At 37.7% G+C, this 26,644-nt stretch overlaps 2 protein-coding genes across 2 annotated transcripts in view; both read left to right on the top strand.

Moving 5' to 3' along the window:
* LOC139947077 (low density lipoprotein receptor adapter protein 1-like) overlaps positions 1-10,017 on the top strand; it is a 37,243-nt gene extending 27,226 nt beyond the window's left edge. The window contains exons 6-9 of the mRNA XM_071944914.1: positions 31-165; positions 610-809; positions 1,815-1,855; positions 2,812-10,017. Coding sequence (XP_071801015.1) covers positions 31-165; positions 610-809; positions 1,815-1,855; positions 2,812-2,968 — 533 coding nt within the window. The 3' untranslated portion in view covers positions 2,969-10,017. The remainder of the gene's footprint in view (positions 1-30; positions 166-609; positions 810-1,814; positions 1,856-2,811) is intronic.
* A 2,180-nt stretch (positions 10,018-12,197) lies between these two features.
* The window catches only part of LOC139947234 (uncharacterized), a 79,724-nt gene continuing 65,277 nt past the window's right edge, over positions 12,198-26,644 (top strand). Inside the window, exons 1-14 of the mRNA XM_071945112.1 lie at positions 12,198-12,285; positions 13,908-14,042; positions 14,981-15,319; positions 17,509-17,832; positions 18,633-18,719; positions 19,512-19,544; positions 20,542-20,631; positions 20,866-20,955; positions 22,601-22,645; positions 23,461-23,571; positions 24,145-24,261; positions 24,442-24,552; positions 25,108-25,224; positions 25,370-25,501. Of these exons, the coding sequence (XP_071801213.1) occupies positions 13,988-14,042; positions 14,981-15,319; positions 17,509-17,832; positions 18,633-18,719; positions 19,512-19,544; positions 20,542-20,631; positions 20,866-20,955; positions 22,601-22,645; positions 23,461-23,571; positions 24,145-24,261; positions 24,442-24,552; positions 25,108-25,224; positions 25,370-25,501 (1,651 nt within the window). The 5' untranslated portion in view covers positions 12,198-12,285; positions 13,908-13,987. The remainder of the gene's footprint in view (positions 12,286-13,907; positions 14,043-14,980; positions 15,320-17,508; positions 17,833-18,632; positions 18,720-19,511; positions 19,545-20,541; positions 20,632-20,865; positions 20,956-22,600; positions 22,646-23,460; positions 23,572-24,144; positions 24,262-24,441; positions 24,553-25,107; positions 25,225-25,369; positions 25,502-26,644) is intronic.

The following is a 26,644-nucleotide window of genomic DNA, read 5'->3' as shown; positions in this document are numbered from 1 at the left end:
TAAATCACAATTCTGATTTGTCACTTTCAGCTTCACCTCATCAGAAATCAGCCCCTCAGAGCATACCTACCTCCATCAATGGAAGAGACCAAGCCAGCTGGTCCTCTGGTACCTCACCCACACTTCCCCCATCATTGGATCCTCCACCTTCAAGCTCAAGGAGGGGTGAGTTTTTTTTTAATGAGCCATTTTGGCTTTGGCAATAGGAGACTTTTGAACGCTAGGCGGCAGCAGACTAACCAGGTAAATGTCCATTGTTTAGGTAGTTCTGAGCATGCGCACATTACTGAGAACAATGGATTTTACCTGGTAAGTCTGCTGCCACCAAGAGTCCCGAAAGTCCCCTATTGGCTTTAATTGGCATAAGTGTTTAATGTTAAGCCACTGTCAAAGCCAAAACTCTTGTTTTTAATTAGAGCATTGCATTTAAAAGACACTTGACACTATTGGAAATTGTCAAAGACCATTCTTCTCACTAGGTGTATCCCAAAATATCACCTGATGATGTCAGGTGAATTGGGTCAATAGAGCTTGTTATGACGACTACTTCTGTTATTGTTATCCACCTACCCTGTTTGGCTCATTTGTAAAACTAATTTGTCCCCACAGTACTGACGGTACAAGCAGAGATCAATCCCATATCAGCATCGGCTCCCTGTACAGTCCCCGTCATCCCTCCAAGGCGGCACTCTGGCAAACCCTGCTTCTCTCCTCCTCTGGTGAACGGAATCGGTCAGCATGACAGCGGAGTCGACTCCTCCATAGATTCTAAGGAGCTGGATGCGACAACAAAACTCCTTGATAAATGGGTGAGTGGAGAGCCAGTGGTAATTTTGTATTAATTTAAAAAAAAAAATTATGAGAGATTGTCTATCATCCTAAGGCAACAGAGGGCCACTTCAAGGGCTACACTTAAAGGGAAGGTACACGTTTGGTAATTACTCAAAACAAATATTATCTTAAAAACTGACTTGGTAACGCTCCCTCTGAAGTAGCATAGATTTTGAGAAAGAGGTAATTTCTCACTAAAATAATAAAAGACTTCTAGCTAGAAGTCTTTTATTCCTATCTGAAAGCACACAAATTCGTCAAACAAGGGTGTTGTTTCTCTCATCATTTTCTCGCAACTTCGATGACCAATTGAGCTCAAATTTTCACAGGCTTGTTATTTTATGCTTATGTTGGAATACACCAAGTGAGAAGACTGGGTCTTTGACAATTACCAAAGGTGTACCTTCCCTTTAGCTGATTTGTGCTTATCAACGCGAATCAGCTGTCACCAGGAGCCTGTTGCCACCTACTTCTGGTGATGTAACTGGGTGTATTCCCCTTCACAGTCTGTAAACATGCAGGCATGGGTATCATCCACTAGGAGCCTGCAGCCGATTTCACAAAACTTTACGCAACTGCTTAAGTCCACTTGCGCAACGTTTATGGAGCAAGTTTCGCCATAAAGGTTGCGCAATTGGACGTACGCAGTTGCGTAAAGTTTTGTGAAATCGGCTGCAGGCTGGTAGAGAAGAATGCACCACCTTCCCAACTGCAGGTTTGTTTTCTTCTGTTTGTCATGTGACTGGTGGAACACACCTCATCTTTCATCCATTACTGCACAATTTAATATTGGAGGCCAGTATGCATAATTATTGTCTCTCAACCATGCGAAGTTACAAATCCTACTTGTGTACACATGGTGTTACCTCAAACCATACTAGCTCATATTCCCACAAATTTGTTCCTAGACCATGCAAAGTGGCAATCTTACTGAAGGAAAGCTTCTCTCTGGTTAACTCTCTCTTGTCTTTTTTTCCCCACAGCATATTGGAGATGATGTTGATTTGGATGAGAGTTTTGCAAAGTGAGTAATCAAGTAATAACAATAATAATAATAATAATAATAATAATAATAATAATAATAATAATAATAATAATAATAATAATAATAATAATAATAATAATAATAATAATAATAATAATAATAATAATAATAATAATAATAATAATAATAATAATAATAATAATAATAATAATAATAATAATAATAATAATAATAATAATAATAATAATAATAATAATAATAATAATAATAATAATAATAATAATAATAATAATAATAATAATAATAATAATAATAATAATAATAATAATAATGACGTCTTCTATAGCACTGGTATCCACAAAAAAGTGCTCATGGCGCTTGCTACAACAAAAAAGTTCCCTCTTGGTTGTCCTCCAGTGATGCAAAGATCAAGAAAATTAATAATATTGTTAATAATAATAATATCAAAGTCTTATTTAGCGCACGTATCTACCAACAATGTACTAAAGGCGCTTAGTATATACATTTATACATAAAGAGAGGCTATTGAAATTCATGAATTCTGAGACCCAATTATGTAGCACCTTATAAGGGTTTACACGGTGCTACGGCGCATTTAGCAGCCACAGCCAGGAACACCAGGGGGAACCTCTTCTCCTTTCGATAAGTGCACTGGGTTCTTTTACATGCGTTACACAACACATGGGACCACTGGCTTTACGTCCCAAGTGTCTTGCTTAAGGACACACGTTTCACGGCTGGGGATTCGAACCACCCCCTGCTGATCAGAAACATCCAAGTTTGAATTTGGTGCTCTTAACCACTCGGCCAAGACACTTCCCAGTCATTGCGTCGTATCTCCCAAAACAACAAATTACATTCGAGGGTAGAGCTGCCATCTTTCCCTAGAGCATTTTTATTGTTTTGTTTATTTATACACCCCCCATGTTTTGTACCTCTCAAATATTGATTTGCCAAATTCTTATTTCATCCAGACTGGCAGAGAGTCGGTCCAACCCTCAACTCCTGGACATCAACGTACGGCGGACTCAATTCGATGCCGACATCATTGTTCATTACCAGGGCAACCAGACGGAGCGGGATCAGTTGTTAACCTCCAGATCCAGCGAAAACTTCCTTCTAGATTTATAGTGAAGCATCTTCTGCAGTCACAGCGATTCTTTGCTTGAGTAAGAAAGGCATTTTGACCATAATCATGGTGCGACCATCTTGATTTTTTCCCCTGTCTAATTAATGGGTGGGTTGGCTGAGCTTCCCTCTGGGGACCTCGGTATACCCATCCGAAGAGTGAGCCCATGACATGAGCTAATCGAACGCAAACTTCCCCCATCTGTTGGAACTACTTTTCATGTGTGCATTACATGTGGGTCTGAAAGATTTCATGGATTCACGAATGACGTCAAAGCAAACGCACCGGGGGTCGACCCGGGTAAGCTAATCAAATGCATCCCAGTGTAACAAAACCGAGGCTGGAAAGTAGTCAGGTCCCTTTTTGTATGATGATTGTTAGCATCCGCTACTGCTGTCGGATATAGGGAACAGGTCCAAGATGGTGGCAGCATGATAAAGGTCTACAAAAGTCTATTGTTATAGCTCGGCAACAGTTTCCTAGGAGGGGAACTTCACCAAGCATTGATACTCCTGAAAACTTTACCTCTGTAAAAAATCTTTAAAAGGTCTTGGCCATCTTTGTGGATACCGAGCCGAAAGTTTGGTCGAAACAGCTATACGTCACTGCAGCACAACTAAACTAGCAAAAAACGAGGCTCAAACTTTCCCTGTTCCACATCAATGGAGAAAACTTTGAAACAGACATGTACAACAACAAAAACTGGCTGGAAAATGTTACTATCCAGCATTGCTGCTCTTCAACCAAAAGCCCATAAAAATCTGGCTGATATTTCTTGCAAATTCAAAGCAATTTTGTTTCAATAAATAAAAAATAACATGTGAAGTTGCTGCACTTTATGAAGATTTGTTGCATTTTGCTCAATTTGAAGTGCAATAATGAGCCGTCTTCAAAATTAAAAACCAAAATTACCAGTTGACACTGAACCTTGCTGAGTAACAGTAATCTTCCAAGCACATTTTCAAAGGAGTTTAACCAAATGTATGTGCCAGTATCTAAGTTAACTTAAACCTTTTTTAGATTATAAAATAATCCTATATAACTATCACTTTGTACAAAACTGAACAGTGAAGAAGTCCTTAAGCTCTTTGGCTTGACTAATACACGCTGACAGGTATTTGGAAGTTATGAGCTTTTTAAAAAAGCATTCAAAATTTCCCACGAATAGGACTCAGTATCAAACCACTTTGCAGGTTTAAAAGATGCAAGAAAAGTTTGGCTGCACAGACATAGGTTACCAGCAAAATTTACATTAAGTTTACACTGTTGTGACTGGTGCCCCACTCAATTGTTTTTGCTTAGCAAAATTGTCGAGCAGTGTATTCTGCTTAACAGCTTTATGAAATTGGGCCCATATCATTATCATACATTTATAAGCAGTTTTTCTCTGTTATTTAACACAATTTTTAAGTGAAACATAGTTACAGTATCTACAATGTACATGTCTACTCGGCCATAAAAAGATAGTTACTAAAATATTAAGCACCTTACATGTAGATCTACCCTAAAATGTGCGGATAGAATTTACCTATCAAAAATGTGTTCTTAACACCCAAACCATGGCAAGTATATTGTGTACGACTGATCTCATTCTTGCTTAGCAGCTTTTAAGGAGACATGCTCACAGAGCAGCCCATAGCATTTTTTATTTCAAAACCACTGCTTATAGTAAGCAAAGTAACAGACATGCTAACTAGCTGGTGGTTTCTTGTAAACCAGTTTGTTAAATCTTCTCAAACATCAGTGAAAATTGTATTTTTTCATATGCACATTTTTCTGCTGTAGCAAACACAACAAAATATACTTGCCAAGAAGCTGCCAACTCTCCTAGATTACGCAGAAAGTACTCTGAAAATGAAACAATCATTTCATGTTCTTCCATGAAAACCTCCCCACCCCCAATTTTGTCAAATGAAATTCGAAACCGTGCCCTGAATGTTGTACAAAATCTCCTTGACTGGAAGATGCAAATGTTGGCAGCTGCTCTCCGCCCAAGTCATGGATCTGCTTATTGCTCGAATTTGTCGCTTACAATTACCATTTTCCACTTGCATGACAAGTGCTGAATTTATGCACTAACTGTGATAACGTAGAATGCCTAGTAACGTGGAAGCGCACGTGAAATACGCTTAGGCGTAAGTGCCAATTCTTCGCTTACGGTAAGCAGAGCCATCAAATTTGGGCTTGTGTATTATCTGTTTATCGGTAAACAGCTTTTTAAAATTGGACCCTATCACCTAAGATATCTACATTTTGTAAATTACAAGGTCAAGAAATGCATCATAACATAAGAGTATTGTGGTTACAATATTATTTACATTTGCATGTTTTAAACTTTTAAGCAGCCAAAGTTATTAAATAAACTTTATTAATGTCATGAGATTATATTAATCTCCTGACCAGCATGCCAAGCATGTTTGTTTTTTGTTTTCATAAAATTTAAAAAATGTTCTTCCTAAATGTGGAAGAACTAAAAATGCAAAGAGCTGGGGTCGATTTCACAAAGGGTTAGGACTTGTCCAAACTTAGGACTAGTCCTAGGAGATATTAAAAGTTTTAAGCCCGGTTCATACTTCCTGCGAATGTGAATGTGATGCGAATTTGGTGTGAATTTGACATCACAACCCCTCTTTCGCTGCGATATTCGCAAGAGAGTTGAGCGCAACTCAACTCAGTGCGAATTTCGTTGCGAATTTGTGACGTCAACATTCGTAACGCATTATCATTCGCAGGAAGTATGAACCGGGCTTAAGGCTAGTCCTAAGTAAGAAAGACTTATGGGACGAGTAACTGGTCTTAACTTGAGACAAGACTAGTCTTTACTCTTTGTGAAATCCAAACCTGGAACTGCAATTTTGTTTTTGTTTACTAGACATTCTTAATGAACATTGTATAAAAGTATGACAAAGCATGATTTAGAATGCTTACAAAAATATATTTATTCGACGGAGAGTGTATATTAGAAGTGTTTGCTTCATTCACAGTGGCAGGATTTGATGTCAAAGAGTGCAACTTAAAGTGCAATTGTGATACTAAATAATTAATACGCAGTTCTTTAAAAGTGCTTTTTACACCTGAAGAATGTTCCAAAATGCCCTTTTCCCCCCAGATATGCAGAGGTATGTTTGGAATTCTGAGACCCTTTTAACATGGAATGGTTTTCAAGGTACTATCCTGCCAAGTTAATGTAGTCAACCATACCAGAAACATTTGGGCGAACCTCTTTCTTATCGAGTGTTATGGGTTCTTTAACGTGCATTGCGCAACACATGGGACCTACGGTTTTATGTCCCATTGAATGGACAAAGCAATAACGGTTAAGTGTTTTGCACAAGTGTCAAGACTGGGACTGGAACCCACACTCTGCTGACCAGAAACACCAGAGCTTGAGTCCAGATGGCTTGACCTGCTTGACCTTGACAACCAACGTCTCTGTTTGCAAAAGGAAGACTTTTGTAGCAAAGAAGACGATTTTCCTGCAAATTGAAATCCCAAAGAAAATGATGTGAAAAATTGAAATGTGAATGCTTTCTCTTTGAGAGAAGGTTTGTATGCAAACCCCTTGGACATTGAGCAGGCCTAGAATTACTTGCAGAGGACATGGCAACCATTTCCCCCGGTCTTGGCCTTTGTGCCCCTTCAAAATTTTCTTTTAGACTCAAAGTTTTCCCAATGGAAGTGCCCTTTGCAAAATGATAATGGCCTTGCAATGGCCTTGCCCTTTTAAAGATGAAATTCCAGACCTTATTGGGTCCAGAGTTGGAATAGTTTCAATGAATATGTATGACCCATTAATATTATGACCCACGAATGTTAATGAAACATGAATATTCATGACATATGAATATTGATGATACATGAATATTCAGGACATCAACGTAGTCCTTCTCTGTGAATGAAGCTATATAAGGAACAAGTTAGACTACTCTTTGAGGGAGTTATTAATACTTAGATAATTCATTGTAAATAATAATTGCATGTTGTGTAGATCAGCACATCATTATATTAATGGTTAAAGGTAGTGGACACTATTGGTAATTACTCAAAATAATTATTATCATAAAACCTTTCTTGATTACGAATAATGGGGAGAGGTTGATAGTATAAAACATTGTAAGAAACAGCTTCCTCTGAAGTGAGGTAGTTTTCAAGAATGAAGTAATTTTCCACAAATTTGATTGTAAGACCTCATATTTAGAATTTGAGGTCTTGAAATCAAGCATCTGAAAGCACACAACTTCATGTGACAAGAGTGTTTTTTTCTTTCATTAATATCTCGCAACTTTGATGACCGACTGAGCTCAAATTTTCACATGTTATTTTATGCATATGTTGAGATACACCAACTGTGAAGACTTGTCTTTAACAATTACCAGTAGTGTCCAGTGTCTTTTAATTCTGTAAATCAAGCGTAACAGTTAGTGTTTTGTGTATTGCGTCAAAATATCAGTGATAATTTTATGTTTGTTTTCACAAACTTTTAGTAGAGTCACAAGTTTTTCTTCTTCTTGGGGGTGTAGGGTGGAGAAAGCAGGGTCTTTATGTGGATGGCAATTTATTTCATTAATTTGTATCTACGCTGTTGTGGGTGCTCACTTTTGATCAGGAGATGGCTTGTTGACCTTGGCATGGTCGTTAATTTAGAGCCACTGGACACTATTAGTAGTTACTCAAAATAATTGCTAGCATGAAAACTTACTAGGTAGCGAGCAATGGGGAGCTGTTGATTGTAAAAAAAAAAAAAAAAAAAAAACATTATGAGAAACGGCTCTCTCTGAAATAACATAGTTTCTGAGAAAGAGGTAACTTACATGTATCACTCAAATAAAAAAAAAGAGTTCAGGGCCTGAATCCTTTTATTATGCATCTGAAAGCACACAAAGTTATGCAAAAAGGTTTTGTTGTTTTCGTTCTTGCACATTAGATGACCAATTGAGCCCAAATTTTTCCCACAGATTTGATATTTATGCATATGTTGGAATGCAGCAAGTGAGAATACTGGTCTTGGACATTTAACAAACATGTCCAGTGTCTTTAAATTCTTTGTAAGTCTTGAATTCTGAGGCAGAATTTACCTCTGTAAGACATTATCTTGTCATTTTTTCTTGATAAGTGTTCATTTAGATATGGAAATAATCGGAAAATAATCTTTAAAAGTGATAATATCAGATATAAAGAAATTTGTGTATGATTTATTATGTAGAATTTTAAACTGCATGGTGGGAATACGATCTAGTAGGTTTTGTGGTTACTCCATAAGCACCATGCACCAGTACATGAGTAGAATTTGAAACTTTGCATGGTGGAGATACAATCTAGTAAGGTTTGCAGTAACACCATGTACATGAGTAGGATTTGAAACTTTGCATGGTGGAGATGCAATCTAGTAAGGTTTGCAGTAACACCATGTACATGAGTAGGATTTGAAACTTTGAATGGTGGAGATACAATCTAGTAAGGTTTGCAGTAACACCATGTACATGAGTAGAATTTGAAACTTTGCATGGTGGAGATACAATCTAGTAAGGTTTGCAGTAACACCATGTACTTGAGTAGGATTTAAAACTTACATGGTTGAGATACAGTTAAGTTAAATTTGTGGACCACCATGTGCATAAAATTCTTCAATGATTATGGCAGTATCGTTGATTTGTTCAAAGTAGTTGACAATATTGGTAATTACTCAAAATAATTATTATCATAAAACCTTTCTTGGTAACGAGTTATGGGAAGCTGTTGATAGTATCAAAACATTGTGAGAAACGGCTCCCTCTGAAGTGGCGTAGTTTTCGAGAAAGAAGTAATTTTCCACAAATTTGATTTTTAAACCTCAGAATTAGATTTATTCGAAGGTGTGTTGTTAAAATTTGTGTCACATCCGCATTCAGGCTTAACTGAGGGTTTCGCATAATATTATCGTCCCAGCAAATTTTTGCTTTGTTTTAGACTCTAATGTTTCTATCCATTGTTTTAAATATTGTTTGCTTGTCACCCAAATTCACAAGTCATGTGTTTCTGGGGATTTATTTATATTTTATTTTCGTTTTAAAGGTCTCTTTACCCCCTTTAATTTTTGAAGTTATTGTAAAATTATATTCATTTTACAACCCAGAATGTTAAAATTATTTCTTTTTTATTCTTATATTTCTACTTTCTACTCTTTTGTAACTGCTGCTCAAGTTACATTTATTTACTTGGAGACTTCTCTTAATGCACTTGGCCCTATACCATACAGCTAAGTGTTTTCACACCTCTTTGTTCCGCCACACGTAGTGTACCAAGGCAACGTGTCCCTTTAAAGATGCTATGTCAGATTTTTTGCCGCAAAGTTAAAAAATATATATTTTATGAGTATATGGTGTTTCAAAGAGTATTACCCGCTTTAACGAAAAAAATTTTTAACTTTTACTTTTAATGGTCAGGAACCATGACAAAAATTCAAAACGTTTCTTATAAAACACATAAGAATTTGTCACGTGATATATTGTCGGGATCCCGACAAAAACTAATTTTGAGCACTTTATTTCACTGCTACTAATAATTTGCGGACTTTTTCGAGCAATGGCCCAAATGAACGCTTGTAACTTTCTCGACCCCCATCAAAATACCTATTGAATTTTAAATCAAAATTTTGGGGTCAAATTGGCCAAAAATCTGACATAGCATCTTTAATAAAAACATGATTTCATATCGCTAAAGGGAGGGGGATTTTGTTTTGAATTTTTATCTTGCTTACCTTAGCTTATACATTTTACACTCTTGAGATTGTACCACAGATGTGTAAGATACAATAGAAAACACCCCTTCAGAGACAAAAAGGGGGAAAAACAAGACAAACTTTTCAGAAAAGCTGAGCACATATCCTACCTCTAAAGTATTTTATATTTGACAAGAATGTTCATTATATATGACTTTTATTTTCGAGTTTCGAAAGAATGTGTTTTGGAGTTCATCATGGTTTGTTTTTATTTATTTAGTTGATTAATGTATAATTAATGTTCCCTATAGGGTGTTAATGAGAAATATTTTATTCAGGGGTGAATAATTAAATGCTGAGAGATTATTACAATTATGATACTGTCATTAGTGTGGAGTCATTCCCCCCCCCATCCCATTTGTAATTATAATGAGCCATTTCCGAGATATGGTGGACACAATACTTTGAGCTGTTGGGTTTGGGTACATTTGTCTGGATACACCCAAGCCAACTAGTGTCCGCCTACTTCTAGAAACTATAAGGCTCCCCGTGAGCCTTCTTTTTTTTTTTACCCATACATCGATGTGTGTTACTAACACACATAGCACTGTACTGGGTGTCTTTAAAAAAAAAACTTTACACTTTTGAAGTGGCTGCCGAATAAAAAATAAACGATTCTGGGGGGGGGGGGAAGGTTAGATGTATGGATAGTTTATGGACTCAACTTTTATACGACACCAAAAAGTCTGACAATAGTTAATGATTGGGTGAGCACTGCTCACTTTTGTAAAGGGAATGAAAATTGGGTTGCGCAATTAATTAGCTTTCCAATTTGTGAGAAGTCCTTTTGAGCTTACAAAATTCACTCCAAGATGTCGGCTACTAATTATTCAGTGAGCAGTGATCACCCAAACATTGATTATTTTCGGACTTTTGTGTGTCATATATAAGCTCACTTTACATCTCAACCTTTCCCCCCATAATCATATATTTTGTATTCGGCAGCCATTTCAAAAGTGTAGTTTTTTTTTTAGACACACGGTACACTCATCAGTAGGCCGACTATCCCGAGTCTTGTGAAAAAAAATTCACAGGCATACTTTTGGTTTTTAACCACAGCTCCACGTTGTTCGTCACCAAAAGTGTTGATGCTCACATTTTGAGTAATTACCATACTTACGTCCGTGTCCATGCATAATAACAACAGAGGGCGGTGTACCATTAACACAGTCGTAATTGCAAATCCTGGAAACAATTGTTTTGTTCCCACCATTGTTCTAATCTTCGTGAGAAATAAACATCAGTCAGGTCTTGCTAATGAGCTGTTTGTCGATAGTTGAGTTTTGTTCAATCTTTTCAAGGTTGATGACGTCACAGTCTCCACCGTATGTGGGAGCCAGATGTACATTGTGATGTGACAAAGAAGCACTGGTTTAATTTGTGGGCATTAATCGTACACGATAATTAATTATTCATGTTTTTATGTTTTTATAAACTACAAGTACATACTGAAAACAATAGTATACAAGTTGTTTGTTAGTTTGAGCTGTTGGTGTTAACTCATAAAAAAGTACGATCTAACTACCATGATCAAAGAAGACCAATTAAAGACACTGGACACTATTGGTAATTGTCAAAGACTAGTCTTCACAGTTCGTGTATCTCAACATATGCATAAAATATCAAACCTGTGAAAGTTTGAGCTCAATCGGTCGCCGAATTTGCGAGATAATAATGAAAGAAAAAAACACCCTTGTCACACGAAGTTGTGTGCTTTCTGATGCTTGATTTCGAGACCTCAAATTCTAAACTTGAGGTCTCGAAATCAAATTCGTGGAAACTTACTTCTTTCTCAAAAACTACATCACTTCAGAGGGAGCTGTTTCTCACACTGTTTTATACTATCAACCTCTCCACATTACTCGTAATCAAGAAAGGTTTTATGATGATAATTGTTTTGAGTGATTACCAATAGTGTCCACTGCCTTTAAGAAAAAAATCACAATAAAAAGGGCTATAATAATAGGAAGAAGATCACGCAGTTTTCATCTCGTTTAAAACTCCAAGAAACCCATGCAGTGAAAGAGAAACTCTATATATGCTGGAACTGAAATCATCCCCAAATTAAATGGTTTTCATACCAAACCTGTGTAATAATATTTGACATTCATCTTGCATGACTTTAACCTACATTAATGTATGGATATATTTCGAGAAAATGACATGTTTTACTTTTGGGGATTCTGATTATGATAATTAAAATAAAACGCAAAACAAATTAATATTGTCTCCTTGTTTTCGTGAAGATATTCCTCTTCAATGCTGTCGGTTTTATAAGCCTAATTCCCCTGTTAGAAAAAAGACCAATGACGTTGAATCCCAACTCAAAACATAACAAAATAATTCCCGATCAGCAGTTTCAACCTGTTTATCGATCCCAAATTAACCAATAAGTATTGTTCTCTCCTTGTTGTCTCTCTCTGATTTGACCTTCGTCAATTGAGACTTAATTTACATAATTTTTAGGATAAAATCATTTATGTTCAACAACGCCGCACCTCGGGTGTCACTCTGGAAATACGAATAAAATTTGACAAAATCACGCAAGATTACATTAACAAGGTAAGAGTTCCGTTTGTCTGTTTTTGTTTTGGTTGATCAGATTAACTGATGATAATGTTTACTGTTTGGTGATAAATTAGTTTTGTTTTTATAAAACGAAAATGGTTTGTGCAATGGTATGCCAAAACGGAGGCCGTATTGATTTCTACATTGATTTTATTAACACTACTGCACACGTATTTTCGACGACCAGCTTATACTTACTTGTTCTTGACTTGATTGTCTATAAAATAAAAAAGGACAAACACAATTAACACAATCTAAACTACACAAAGAATGATACTTCAAGAATAGGAAACACGAGTTTTAACCTTTAGATTTGATGAAGAGATAAGGGGCCGGGACACTCGAGAACGCGTGTGTTATTTTTGGGGGACATTTCTGGCCAAAAACTTTTCATTTTCTTTTAATTTGCATTTTGTTTATTTACAAGCCATTTCAACACTCTCTTGTTCGTTTATGGTTAGCCTTTTAAAGGTTTATTCATTTGAAAAAAAGAAAACGAAAGATTGACACCATTCAAATTTACAAAATTAAGAAAATAGAAATGATCTTCCTGTCAAGGGAAATCGTCAGTGTTATAGTCTTTGAAAATGGAAATCTATCTTGGATGAACTTGATAAAGAGAAACGTATGTTTGCATTAAAGGGTCTATGTACTTTTTGTAGGACAAAAAACACAATGTATACAGATTTACACTAAACTTACACCGTTGGAAGATAATCATTGTAGAAAGCTTCCCTGAAAATATTAGTTGCTGAGGTGCTGTACTTTTTGAGAAATGAGTAAAACAATGTCATGAAAATAGTTTTCGTCTCAGTGATCATGAGACGAACATTATTTTAGCATGTAAAAACGTGTTTTCATGACATTGTTTTACTCATCTCAAAAACTACAGCACCTCAGCAACTAATATTTTAAGGTAGGCTTTCTACTATCATCACCTTCAAATGGTGTAAGTTTCATGTAAATCTGTGGACATTGTGTTTTGTGTAACAAAAAGTACCCAAATCCTTTAATGGAGATTTTGTTTTCATGGTAATGGGGCCTATTGTGCGTTGAATGCTTCAGAGTCCATTAATGGTTTTCCCCATATATACACCGCACTGTGTACTCAGTACTTTCCCGAGTCCTGTGATTCGAACTCACGACCCTTGTAATTCTAGAGCAGTGTCTTACCAACTAGCTACAGAGTCTGTTAAAGGTCATAGGCAGTTGACAATATTGGTAATTACTCAAAATAATTATTGTCATAAATTCTTACCTGGTAACGAGTAATGGGGAGAGGTTAATAGTATACAACATTCTGATGAACGGCTTCCTCTGAAGTAACGTAGTTTTCGAGAAAGAAGTAATTTTCAAAGAATTTGATTTTGAGACCTCACAATTAGAATTTGGGGTCTCGAAATCAAGCATCTGAAAGCTGACAACTTGGTGTGACAAGGGTGTTTTTTCTTGCATTATTATCTCGCAACTTCGACGACCAATTGAGCTCAAATTTTCACAGGTGTGTTATTTTATGTATATGTTTGGATACACCAAGTGAAGAAGACTGGTCTTTGATATTACCAATAGTGTCCAGTGTCTTTAAACAGTAGATATTTCCACTACTTTTATTCCAGTTTACACTCAGTAGTGGCCAGTGACGCAAAAGGCCTTTATTCTAGAGCGTCACAAGGCGGCATCATCAACGCCGTCAAAGATGGCTTCAGCCCCTATGATTGTCCTGCTTCCTATGTTGCTGCTAGCACTAACTCGTAAGTATCTAACCCCCATCCCTCCATCCAATCGCATCAAATATCCATCCCATAAATCATATTATTCATCTATATGCATGCCCAATTTATGCAAAATCGCAATCCTTCGCACGATTTTTTTTATCACCGCTGTATTTTGCACAAAACAGCTCACGCCAGTACAAAAAAGAAGAAGACGGTTGCGCGTTGCTCATCAGGGGGTGGAGGAGGGGCGTAGATCGCCCACCCAGTTTTATTGAGCTGTTTAAGCACAAATTTAAGTAGCTAAGTAGAGACAGATGCTTACCCAACTAAGATTATCAGCCAAAAGTCAACGCAGCAGGAACGTTTCCCAGATTGCATTGTATTCGAATCACTCTCTCTAAAACCAAATTCCTTTCAAGGGAATTTTTCTCAATTAATTCATACATTATATACAGCCGATTTGCTTCTTACTGAATACGTTTTGATAGTCCTTTTGAAGAGTAACAAATTAAGAGTCACACCCTCACCCGACCACTCCGTGAGTCCTCCTCACAACATCTCAATCCTCACAACATCTCATCTCTCTACCAGCTAAATCAGTTCTTCACAGAACATTGAAGTTCAAGACATTTGTTTTTGTAACATGCCCTAAGTTTAATTTTAGTCATGCTGCCTATTATAGTGTATTGTATTGCTCTTATGTTTTGTTTTAAATAAAGCGCATTGATATGCCCATGGAGGTATGCCAGAGGCCATTGCCACTTTATTCCTGGGGCCGAAACAGGGTTACCTCCTTTACAGTCCTTAAGGATGTAGGCCTGTGGGTATCACCTACAGAGCCTGGCTGGTAGAGCAGAAAGCACTTCCTTCCAACTTTTACAAAGCAAGTGTCTTGCTTTATGATGCTTAAGTGTCACAACAGGGACTCGAACCCACACGCCACTAAAAAACAAACACGTTTTGTTTTATTTTAGGAACGGCCGTTACTAGTGACCTCAAAATGGTCTACGTCTGCAAAGGAGATACTCTTCGACTCAACTGCGGAGAGGACAAATTCATCAAGATGTGGAGCGCTCTCTACGGGCGTGCCAACCCAACTTACTGCCCAGACGACACCGTCAAGGCCTCTGTGCATCACTGCAGAGCAGATAAGTCCAATTTCGAAACCATGCGTGTATGTGACGGAAAGAATAGCTGCGAGATCGAGGCAAGTGATGCAGTCTTTGATGACCCTTGTCCGGACGAGACAAGCAAGTATCTCCAGGTGGAATACTACTGTCGCTCCGAGAGACCATCTGAATGCAACCCAAAGGGTAAATAAACTTCTTTAAAGGCAGTGGACACTATTGGTAATTACTCAAAATAATTATTGGCATAAAACCTAACTTTGTACAGACTAATGGGGAGAGGTTGGTGGGATGAAACATTGTGAGAAACGGCTCCCTCTGAAGTGGAGTAGTTTTCGAGAAAGGAGTAATTTTCAATGGATTTGATTTCGAGACCTCAAGTTTAGATTTTTAGGTCTCGAAATCAAGCATCTGGAAGCACACAACTTCGTGTGACAAGGGTGTTTTTTCTTTCATTATTATCTCGCAACCAAAATGAGCTCAAATTTTCACAGGTTTGTTATTTTATGCATTATGTTGAGATACACCAAGTGAGAAGACTGGTCTTTGACAATTATTACCAATAGTGTCCAGGGTCTTTAATGACCGTTTTTTTATGAACAAAGGTGCGCCGGTTGGCATCGACGGCCGAATATAAGAAATCAAATATCGTTTTCTGTAAAGATTTAGCTGAAATATCTCTTATTGTTCCCAAAATTTCAGCATAACCATTTTCGAGTTGCATTTATGGCTTTCCATATTTGTTAAGCCACCTTGGTTGCAAAACTCGGGCTGCTTGCGACGTTGGGTTATAGCGGCCGTGTGTCCGATTTCATAGCACTGCTTGGGCAAGCAAATGTTGAGCTTTCTGTTAAGTATTTTGCTTAGGTGTAAACGTAATTCACAGGATAGCAAGAAAATTAGGCGGCCATTTTGCGCGTTCACCACAAATTTATATTGGCGTCATTCATTTCATGCAGTAAGCACCAGCCGAAGGTTAGCATGATTTTTTCGTGTGGTACTACAGCGATTCGAAATGAAAATCGTACAGTGAGCACAAAATCGGCATAGCAGCTCTATGAAATTGGACCCGTGGTCGTAAATTTTGAATACCCAGTTAGCCTATCCAGCACATGCCCGCGCTCTCCTTTAGGAGGGAGTGCGCACGCATGCAGTAGGGCGGCTTGGGGGGGGGGGGGCGACCTGGATTTCATCCAAAAGGCGCTTTGACCATGCCAGGGCCCAATTTCATAGCGCTGCTAACACAAACATTTGCTTAGCATGAAATTTCTTCCTTGATAAAAACAGGTTTACCAACCAAATTTCCATGTGATTTTCAGGATAAGCAAACAAAAGCTGAATACCAGTAACAAGCACTATGTAATGGAAATTTGGTTGGTAATCCTGTTTTTATCGGGAAGAAATTTCATGCTTAGCAAATTTTTGTGCTTAGCAGCTCTATGAAATAGGGCCCTGATGACCCAGCCCCAATCAGTTATTAATATAAAAGTCATAATTTTGGTAGAATTTATTATGACAAAAATTCCTCCCATGATATATAATATAACAACTTTAATCTCAAGTCAATTATTGGGGTCCCGTGACATTTTTCAACCCCGCAGTCTTTGCAGTAGGCCTAGAAAGTAAAGCGCCCACACTGCCGATTTTTTTTAGAAACAAAAAACAAACTTTGCTGAACTGGACAGTGCCACTCGATTGGGGGCGGGCTTTACTTTGAACGACCGGGAAATTGAGAAACAGCTGTTTGTTGTTTTGTAAACTCAAGAAAGAATATTACCCGAAGCATTCAGATCAAGTTAAAACATACTCAGAAAAAGGTGAGTTTATTTATAATGTGTGCTGCAAAGGGCAGAATTCAGTTACTCTGCCACCACGTTTTCACTAATTTTTACCAAAACATTCGAGTAAATTAGAATTCAAAAAATTGTTTTCGTAAGTTCCGTACTAGCCCACCTTGTTGAGCTGTTAATGGCTCCGCTTTTAACATCGGTCTCATCATCACTGTCACCATTACAGCCCACCTTCGATACATGTCTTAAACGCTAAGTTTTCAAAGACGCAAAATGCGAGGTAGTTTGATTGCAAATTTCTCCCATTTAAAAAAGTCCTATACTTATACTACTCCAACATACCTCATTTTATTCCTTACATCTGTGGAATTACTATAACATATAACATGATATAACATTAACACTAACAGGGGTTACTAAATGATGACTTTGTTTAGATGTGATTGATTTGAAAATTGGTCCAAAAAACGTGTACAAATGTGACATGTTCTTGAATTTTGCTGTTCGCAATAAACCTTATTTATGTATTGTAAATGGATCAAACCAAACCCCCAAAAATGTTTATCCCATTTTAATTTTCTATAGATTCACCAAAATACGAGAGCGCGCATGCATGCGACGACAAAGAGTTGGTTCTGGAATGTACGACCCAAGGAGAGGTCGTCAAGATCCTTGATGCCAATTACGGTCGCCAGGGATCCGACTACTGCGGGTACAGACCGGGGATCGATGACATCTTTTGCGACGACGATTCTGGGGAATCTTTTGAGTATGTTTGTCTTCAATGTCGAGGGAAGGATTACTGCACGATTCCCGTGAACCCACTGGAGTTCAAAGACCGCTGCGTCAACACAAGGAAGTACCTGTCTGTTCGCTATGTGTGTGTACAAACAGAGCCGGAAATTGAAGGTATGTTCTGATACTTTTCACAAGTACTTAATTTTTTTCTTGAAAAGTCATCACCCAGTATCACAAGGCCAGACGGGCACTTCAAGATGAGGGCTAGACTTAAATTTCATCTTTGAAAGAGCAAGGCTACTTTCACTTTGCAAAGGGCACTTCCATTGAGAAATCTTTTAAGTCAATGGGAAACTTTTCAAGGGGTATCTTGGCGTGATATCCCATCATGGGACTTTGCCGAGTAGAGAGGTAGAATTAGGTCAAGACCAGGGGGGAACAGAGATCATGGCCTCCGTTGCCTGCGTGTAGTTCTAGGCCTGAACTGATTTGGACTGTTGACCCGAATTAAAAACTACGTTACTTTAGAGGGAGCTGTTTCTCACAATATTTTATACTATCAACAGCTCTCCTTTGCTTGTTACCAAGTAAGTTTTATGCTAATAATTATTTTGAGTAATTACCAATAGTGTCCTGTGCCTTTCAAACAGCGGAGTCATGAGGCCTGCATGTGGTCCACTGACTGAAATACAGTTAGAAATTCAGAAATTTTATGACAATATTTTTATGGAAAGGTTTGCGGTAACACCATGTAATGACTATCTCTAATGAGTTTGGGGTGGTTCTGAAAAGAAGACGATCAGAGCATGTCGAGTTGAAACCAACGGTGTTCTTTTCAGAACCACTCAAACTCACTAGAGTTAGTCAAAATGGTGTTTCACCGCAAACCTTTCCATGGATAACGTAATTCCACCATGCAAAGTTTCAAATCCTATTGACAATATTTTTCTCAATAAAAAATTTGATTTCAGAGGAAACTGATTCAGAGGAAGAGGGGCCAGAGGTTGGTGAGGCCGATTTTCTTGTTACAACCAAAGCTCCAAGACAAGGAACTCAACGTATGTACATGTACAAACCATAATATTAATAATAATAGCCTACTTGGTTCTTTAGCTCTTTATCACACCCAGGGGCAGATCAAAGCACTCGGTAGTATTTCCTGCAAGGTATGTGGAGCTACATATTGAAGTATGAGACCTATTCCAAGGAACACCATGGCAAGCCCTTCACTTTACGATTAAACCACTGGGTTCTTTTATGTGCATTTATGATTTTACACACACACACAAGATCTATGGCTTTAAGTCTCATCCGAAGGATGCAGCAATAATGCTGAAAGTGTTTTGTTATAAAGGGCTTGAATGTCACTACTGGAACTCAAGCCCACACTTTGTTGATCAGAAACAGCAGAGCTTAAGTGTGGTGCTCTTACCCACTCAGCCACGACACGCACCTATGTATAGAAACCATAGACATAAACCATAGAAATCGACTGTGTCGTCAAGTGCGTGATCTTTTGATAAAAAACACACCAGACCGCAGGACATGTAGCCAAAATGGTTACTGCACCAGAACTGTTTTAACAAGACAAGAATTGAAATCAGAAAAAAAGAACTGTTTGAAAATGAACGAGCACTTTAGAGGAGATTGAAATCTCAGTTTATTACGGGTTTAAGAATTCTTTAATAATAAACAGGATTGAAAGAGATTTATCAAACGGAAACTCAAGATTTTTTTAAACGAAAACAGAAGATCCCAGAGTTGTCCAGTATTGAGCAACCGATGCTGTAATCACTGACCTTTGGCTATTATTTTTTTATTAAATGGAGTTTTTTTATAATTTCTTCCAGCTGCTACCGATTTTCCTTTCATGATCCTTCCAGGTAATGTATTAAACCAAAGTAGAATACAATGATCCACACAAACATGCCTCGAAATTGCACGGTTTTCCTTTTACCTCGTCGACTAACACGGTCGGCCATTTATGACTCCCATAAATGGCCGATCGTGTTAGTTAAAAGGAAAACCACGCAATTTCGAGGCAAACTTGTGTGGATCATTGTATTCTACTTTTAAAACATCTTTCCAACCATATGCATTTTATAAAAAATGGTTACAAATGCTTTTTATAGACCAACTCGTCCGATCCAAGGCAACGTGTTCCTTTAAAGACACTGGACTAACTAGTCTTCACAGTTGGTGTATCTCAACATACATGTATGCAAAAAATAACAAACCTGTGAAAATTTGAGCTGAATCGGTCGTTGAAGTTGCAAGACAATAATGAAAGAAAAAACACCCTTATGACACAAAGTTGTGCACTTTCTGATGCTTGATTTCGAGACCTCAAATTCTAAATCTGAGATTTCAAAATCAAATTTGTTGAAAATTGCTTCTCTCTCGAAAACTACATTACATTACTTCAGAGGGAGCCATTCTCACCAATGTTTTATACAATCAACCTCTCCCCATTACTCGTTACCAAGAAAGGTTTTATGCTAAACATTATTTCGAGTAATTACCAATAGTGTTCACTGCCTTTAAAGGCACTGGGCACTATTGGTAATTACTCAAAATAACTGAACTTGCATAAAATCTTACTTGGTAACAAGCAATAGAGAGCTGTTGATATTGTGAGAAACGGCTCCTTCTGAAGTAACGTAGTTTTTGAGAAAGAAGTAATCTCTCACTAAAGTAATTGAATTGAATTCGAGACCTTCAAGCATCTGAAAGCACACAACTTGTGCGCCAAGAGTGTTATTTCTTCCATTGTTCTCTCGCAACTTTGACGACCAATTGAGTTCAAATTTTCACAGGTTTGTTGTTTTGATAAAGTGGTAAGTGGTTGTTAATGTTGTTGTATTTCAATTTTGTTATCAGTTGGTTCAGCTGGTGCCAGTGGAAAGATCAAAGTGGGAGAAACTGAACACGAAGGGGCTTCATTTAAGTTTGAAGGTACACCAAGCATAAGTAAGTCCATAAACGTTTTCTTTTGAGGTATTTTCTGTTCAAAATATATTATATATTATATTCATGATTTATTTATTAAAACACTGCAATACAGCGGCTAAAAGCCGAAATGTACAGTTTACAAAAATAGTCACTTTTACAAAAAAAAAGCATGAAATATCAAATGTATAAAACACACGGCAATATGATAATAATATGGCAAGTTAATTTTGTTTATATAAATTTTGTCTTTAGTTGGTTCAGCTAACGCCAATGGAAAGCTTGAGGTAGGAGAAACTGACCACGAAGGAGGCTCATTTATGTTCGAGGGTTCACCTTCAAGAAGTAAGTCTATAAACGTTTCATTTGATGTATTTTCTGATCAAAATGGTAGTTTAAAGCCATTATATGCTTTCGGTACAGAAAACAAATTAAAAGTTTACAGATTTACGAATACTTTACAGGGTTTACAGAAGGTAATGGTGAAAGACTTATCTTGAAATATTATTCCATGAAATGCTTAACTTTTTGAGAAAACATTAAAACAATATCAATTCTCGATATCAAGAATTATGGATTTATTTTAAACACATGTCAAGACACGACGAAACGTGCAAAAACAAAATAACGGGCAAACCCACCTGGTTTGCCCGTTATTTTGTCCCGACTCCGATGACCGATTGAGCCTAAATTTTCACAGGTTTGTTATTTTTTATATAAGTTGTGATACACGAAGTGTGGGCCTTGGACAATACTGTTTACAGAAAGTGTCCAATGGCTTTATAGTAAAAGTATACCATTTGTTTTGGAACTGTTCGATTGTTTGAATCCTTTATAAATGTTGATGTACACAATAAAGCTAACACTATCAAATTGTAATTTCAAAAGGTGGTCCGATTTTTGAGATATTGCGGACAATCCAGAGTGAATAATGTCCACACAGGAAGAATAATCCTTAATAGGAACACACATCTTGAGAAGCGTTACGCGAGATTCAAATTTTGTGGCATAAAAACTGTCATCTTTATCCGTAACCACATTACTTCTAAGTGAATTGTTTGTCAAAATGCTTGCTACTATCGAACGTCCCTTTAGGCTTCTAGCAAAGGGTTTTTATTGCCATCATCTATGATAATTCTTGTTGAACCCTTTTCAACATCTGGACAAGGTGAGGAGACAATATAGAAATTTCAGTTTTAGATGTGGGAGGAAAACCCCAGGGAATTATCCCAGGGGAAACCCACGCAGTCAGTAAAGGCCCGGTCCCACTGCAGTGATAACGAGAACGATAACGATCGTGACTCAAAGAGAACGCATTATACTGGTTGAAATGCTCCACGCAGAACACGCACACGCTCATTCAACCAATAGAATGCGTTATCCTTGCGTCATTATCGTTATCGTTCTCGTTCTCGCTGCTGTGGGACCGGACCTTTAGGGACTTTAAAATCCAATCCACAAAGTGCCCCGGTGGGACTCGGACCAGGGTCCCAGAGGTGGAAGGCGTGGCAAGACACCACTAGGCCAACCTGACTCCCTCTGTTTTAAGAGTGATTACCAAACATTCACTTCCCTTTAAAGCCATTGGACACTTTCGGAACAGAACAAAAACTAAAAGTTCACAGATTTACAAATAACTTACAGGGTTTACAGAAGGTAATGGTGAAAGACCTCCCTTGAAATATTATTCCATGAAATGCTTTACTTGTTGAGAAAACATTAAAACAATTATCAGTTCTCGATATTAAGAATACCAGATTTATTTTAAACATTTTTTCATGACACGGCGAAACGTACGGAAACAAGGGTGAGTTTTCCTGTTATTTTCTCCCGACTCCGATAACCAATTGAGCCTAAAGTTTCACAGGTTTGTTAATTTGTATATAAGTTGTAAACCTTTTGTTGTAAGCCTTATGCGTATACTCAAAGCTTGTTTCAGTGAAGTACATTATTTCTAAATCGTTTTCTTTTTTGCCCTTCTCCATTACAGCTAAAACTATTCCTGGATTGTCAAGTATTTACACATTGCCTGCAGGTACTTCATATTCATTTAAAAACAAAATACCCTTGTATTTAACCATTGAGAGACTCCAGTAGCCACTAACGGCTTCATCCAAAATACCCATGATGTCTCAGTTGCCAGAATTTATATGTTTTGGAGGACAGATGGTTCTGCGACGGTAATGATGACGCTTAGCGTTATCTGCGCATGCGTTGGCTTTGAGAACGGTCTTCCCTCAATTTCTTCGGTGGTACTTGGGATGAATCTGCGTTGTGCTGAAAACGACAACATTTGGCTGAAAACTACCTGCCGTCGTTGAACCAAAAACGAAAGCTCCTTAATAGCTTTGTTCAGTGATGCAAGGCAGAAGCTATTTGACACTTAACTGCCATATAGCCAGGGATCAAACCCAAGTTTATGATACAACCTAGGAAGCAGCAGGAGAGTTATCACCTTATAAGGGGATTCGACTTCACTTATTTTTTTCACTAAATGGAATTGATATTAGTCAAATAGTATCAGCATTATTGGATTCTTATGTTTCTTAAGTTTTGAAAAGAATTCCATTTATATTTTTAAATGGTTTGTTAAACCCATCATGTTAAAGCCAAGCCTAACTCAAAAAAGCTGTGTCACAATGGCTGAACTGAACAATTAAAAAAAGCTGAAGCGATCATCAAACTTCAAACATATTTCTGGTTGCAGTCACTAAAAGACACCCTAGCTCCACTCAACCTAAAAGGTCAAAGGGCAGCATCTCCGCTTATTTTGTAATTTACCAATGTGTTTCTAACATTTAAAATACAATATGAGTTACTAAATTCACCAACAAGTACTTTGTTTTCCAGGTTTGGTGGGCCAGTCAGCGGTGCTGATGAAGATCATAGTGAAGTATAATGAACACGGAGAGAAGTATTTTACCCTGACACCCTTTGACGGAACTTCAAATACCAAAACAGGTTTGTGAATAATCTCAAGCCTAAAGCCCGGTTCATGCTTCCTGCGAATGTGTTTGCGATATGGATGTTAACGTCATAAATTTGCAACGAAATTCGCACTGAGTTGAGTTGTGCTCAACTCTCTTGCGAATATCGCAGCGAAAAAAGAGTTGTGACGGTTCATACTTCCTGCGAATGTGATTGCGATATGGATGTTGACGTCAAAAATTCGCAACGAAATTCGCACTGAGTTGAGTTGTGCTCAGGGTTCGCCCCGGTGTTCCTGGCTGTGGCTGCTGTGTGCAGAACCCTTATAAGGTGCTACATAATTGGGTCTCAGAATTCATCACTAGAATGACCTATCTTTTTGAAAGTTTGTACATGTATATACTTGGCGCCTTGAGTACCTTGTTTGGTAGATACAATTTTTTCATTCATTCATTCTTTTTATTTAAAAAAACCAACTGGCAGCACGAAGCTGAATAATGTGGCATGCGCATATTTTTTTTTTTTTTTACAAGAAAACAATATACGACTTCAATATTGTTATTATTATCTAAAGAAGATGGTTTTTGATGATGTTTTTGTTTGTAGATGGGACTGAATTTTTAATGAAGATTGATCTGAATAAGATACTCCGAGACGACTCCCTACAGTACACCTTCAGGCGATTGTTAGAAAACTACAACAGAGGAACAACTTACTACAACAGTAAGTTGAAAACTATGGGTGCAATCGATTAGCTTCCCTGTGTCGACCCCTGACAAGAGGTAGTCGTTGATTGCCTGACGCTGGTTCATGTATGTTGTGTTGTCATTTAGCCTTTGAGAGAGACTCTGCTAGGGTCGAAACGTCAGGCTATTAACTTTATTTCAAAACTTATCTTGACAGACAACGACGGGGTGAACACGCCGTTCCAGTTTCCCGTCGGTAATGGACTGGAGAGTTTCTTCTCAACACTGTTTCAGATGATCATTGAAACGGACTCCAGCGGGAAGATGGGTGAGTATTAATGGACATCCATCGTCGCTATCATCTTCCTATAGACTGTATTGAATAACCCCTTTGCTGCTATGAAAGTCGCCATCTTGTAGGGCAAACCGTATGCGCGTACTTCAAAGAAACATGCAGCACGCAGCGTTCCAGGTTTGATTTCTTCGGCACATGCAAGCACACAAACACATGCATGCTTGCAGACGCCATGTTGTAGGGCAGATATTTGAACGGTTGAACTATTGATGAGTCTTTTTTAGCTTCTACGTGCTGCTGGCCTCACCAGCCTTGCTGTTTGACAGGAACGCATGACAAAAACAACTACAACATACTTAGATATATCGTCACTGTTTTTACGCCGTCCCTCGCTTGTGGAACAAACTCCTCAACTCAGTGAAGACATGTGGGAATTCATGATAATTTCAAGACCAAATTGAAAAAACACAATTTATGACACGCCATTTTTAATAACTTTTTACCGCCTTAAGCACCCCTTAGTTGGATATGTTTTTTGCGTGTTATAAATGTCTTTATTTATATTACTATTCAAAATATTTCTTGCAGTTACGACTCCATCCAACCCATCGTCCAACTTCCAAGTTATTCTGAACGGAGGCAACAAGGCCATCGTGGACTACCTCATGACCTTTGGCTCCAACACAATGGACCAAAATCTACGAAGTAAGTTTTTTACTGACAAATTTTCAAGCCCGGTTTATACTTCCTGTGAATGCGAATGCGAAACAAATTTTGCGTTATTCTCGTTATTAACTTGTTTTCTTGTTTATTTTTATTAGTATTATTGTTATTAATGTTTATTTTGCAGCTGAACTGATCAACCATAGGCTTTTCATACCAACGAGTTTCTACAATACGTTGACCGAAAAAACTGAAGAAATTAAAATCCCGTTTTATGTCAACTTTGATGGATTGGACGGCTCGCTCTCAACTTTATTCAGTAAGTACCGCAAAATAAATCTTTCTTAGTCCGCTACCTTTTGAAAAACACCTTACAAGGATAACTGACTCAGTCGATTAGATTAAGTCTTTGGACAACGAAACATTTTCTGTGACCTTCTAATGACCTGTGACCCTCTAATTATTGTGCCAGTACTTTGCCAACTGAGCTTAAACGCACCTCCCTATTTTGTCAATATCTTTGCCCGGGGGTGCCAGTCAGAAGCCGTACAACTGTAAAGGGTTTGGGGACTTTTTGTATGACTTTTTGAAAAACAAAATGTACACAGATTATCATTAAACTAACACAGTTTGAAAGTAGAAAGCTTCCCTTGAATATTACTTGCTGAGGCGCCGTAGTTTTTGAGAAAATGAGTAAAACAATGTCACAAACAATTATTTTAGCGTACAACGTATTTTAGTACGCAACTCTCTTGGGTTGGATTTCACAATGAGTTAAGACTAGTCTTATCTGGAGTTAGGACGAGTTACTTGTCCTAACTTAGGACTAGCCATACGTTTTGTTTATCTCCTAACTCTTTGTGAAATCGACCCCAGAAACCTTGCTCTGTGATTATGATTTTGTCTCATAAACTCGACTACTAATGAAGCTGAAACCTTCTACAAGTAAATTATATTGCATACATCTTCATTCCAGTGAGTAGGGATTCATGTCATGGCAAAAAACTTGATCTACCCAAACGTCGGTGACAAGTATTTTTCTGTGTCTGGGTCCAGACTTTGGAGCAGTCAACCTGTGAACCTTCGTTCTGCCCCTAATATACAAATCTTTAAGAAAATGTGAAAAACCTTTTTTTTTCCAAAGGACTTTTAATGATGTTGGCTGTAATTTTTCTTTGAAAGGTTTATCTCGCAGGTTTTATATTTTGCTGATGTTTTATGTAATTGTTATTGTAAAGCGCATTGTTTTTTTTGGAAAATGCGCTATTTAAATCTTTTTAATAATAATAAAAATAATAATTATGGGGGTGTCATGGTCGAGCGGATAAGAGGACCAAACTCAAGCTCTGGTGTTTTTGTTCAGCAGAGTGTGGGTTCGAAGCTCGGTTGTGACACTTGTGTCCTTGAGCAAGACACTTATCCATAGCTCCTCTCCACCAAGGGGTAAATGGGTATCTGTGAG

Source organism: Asterias amurensis, chromosome 14 (genome assembly GCF_032118995.1).
Source record: "Asterias amurensis chromosome 14, ASM3211899v1".
Lineage (NCBI taxonomy): Eukaryota > Metazoa > Echinodermata > Asteroidea > Forcipulatida > Asteriidae > Asterias > Asterias amurensis.
The sequence above is the reverse complement of the archived record's forward strand: the minus strand, read 5'-3'. Positions and strand labels throughout refer to the sequence as shown.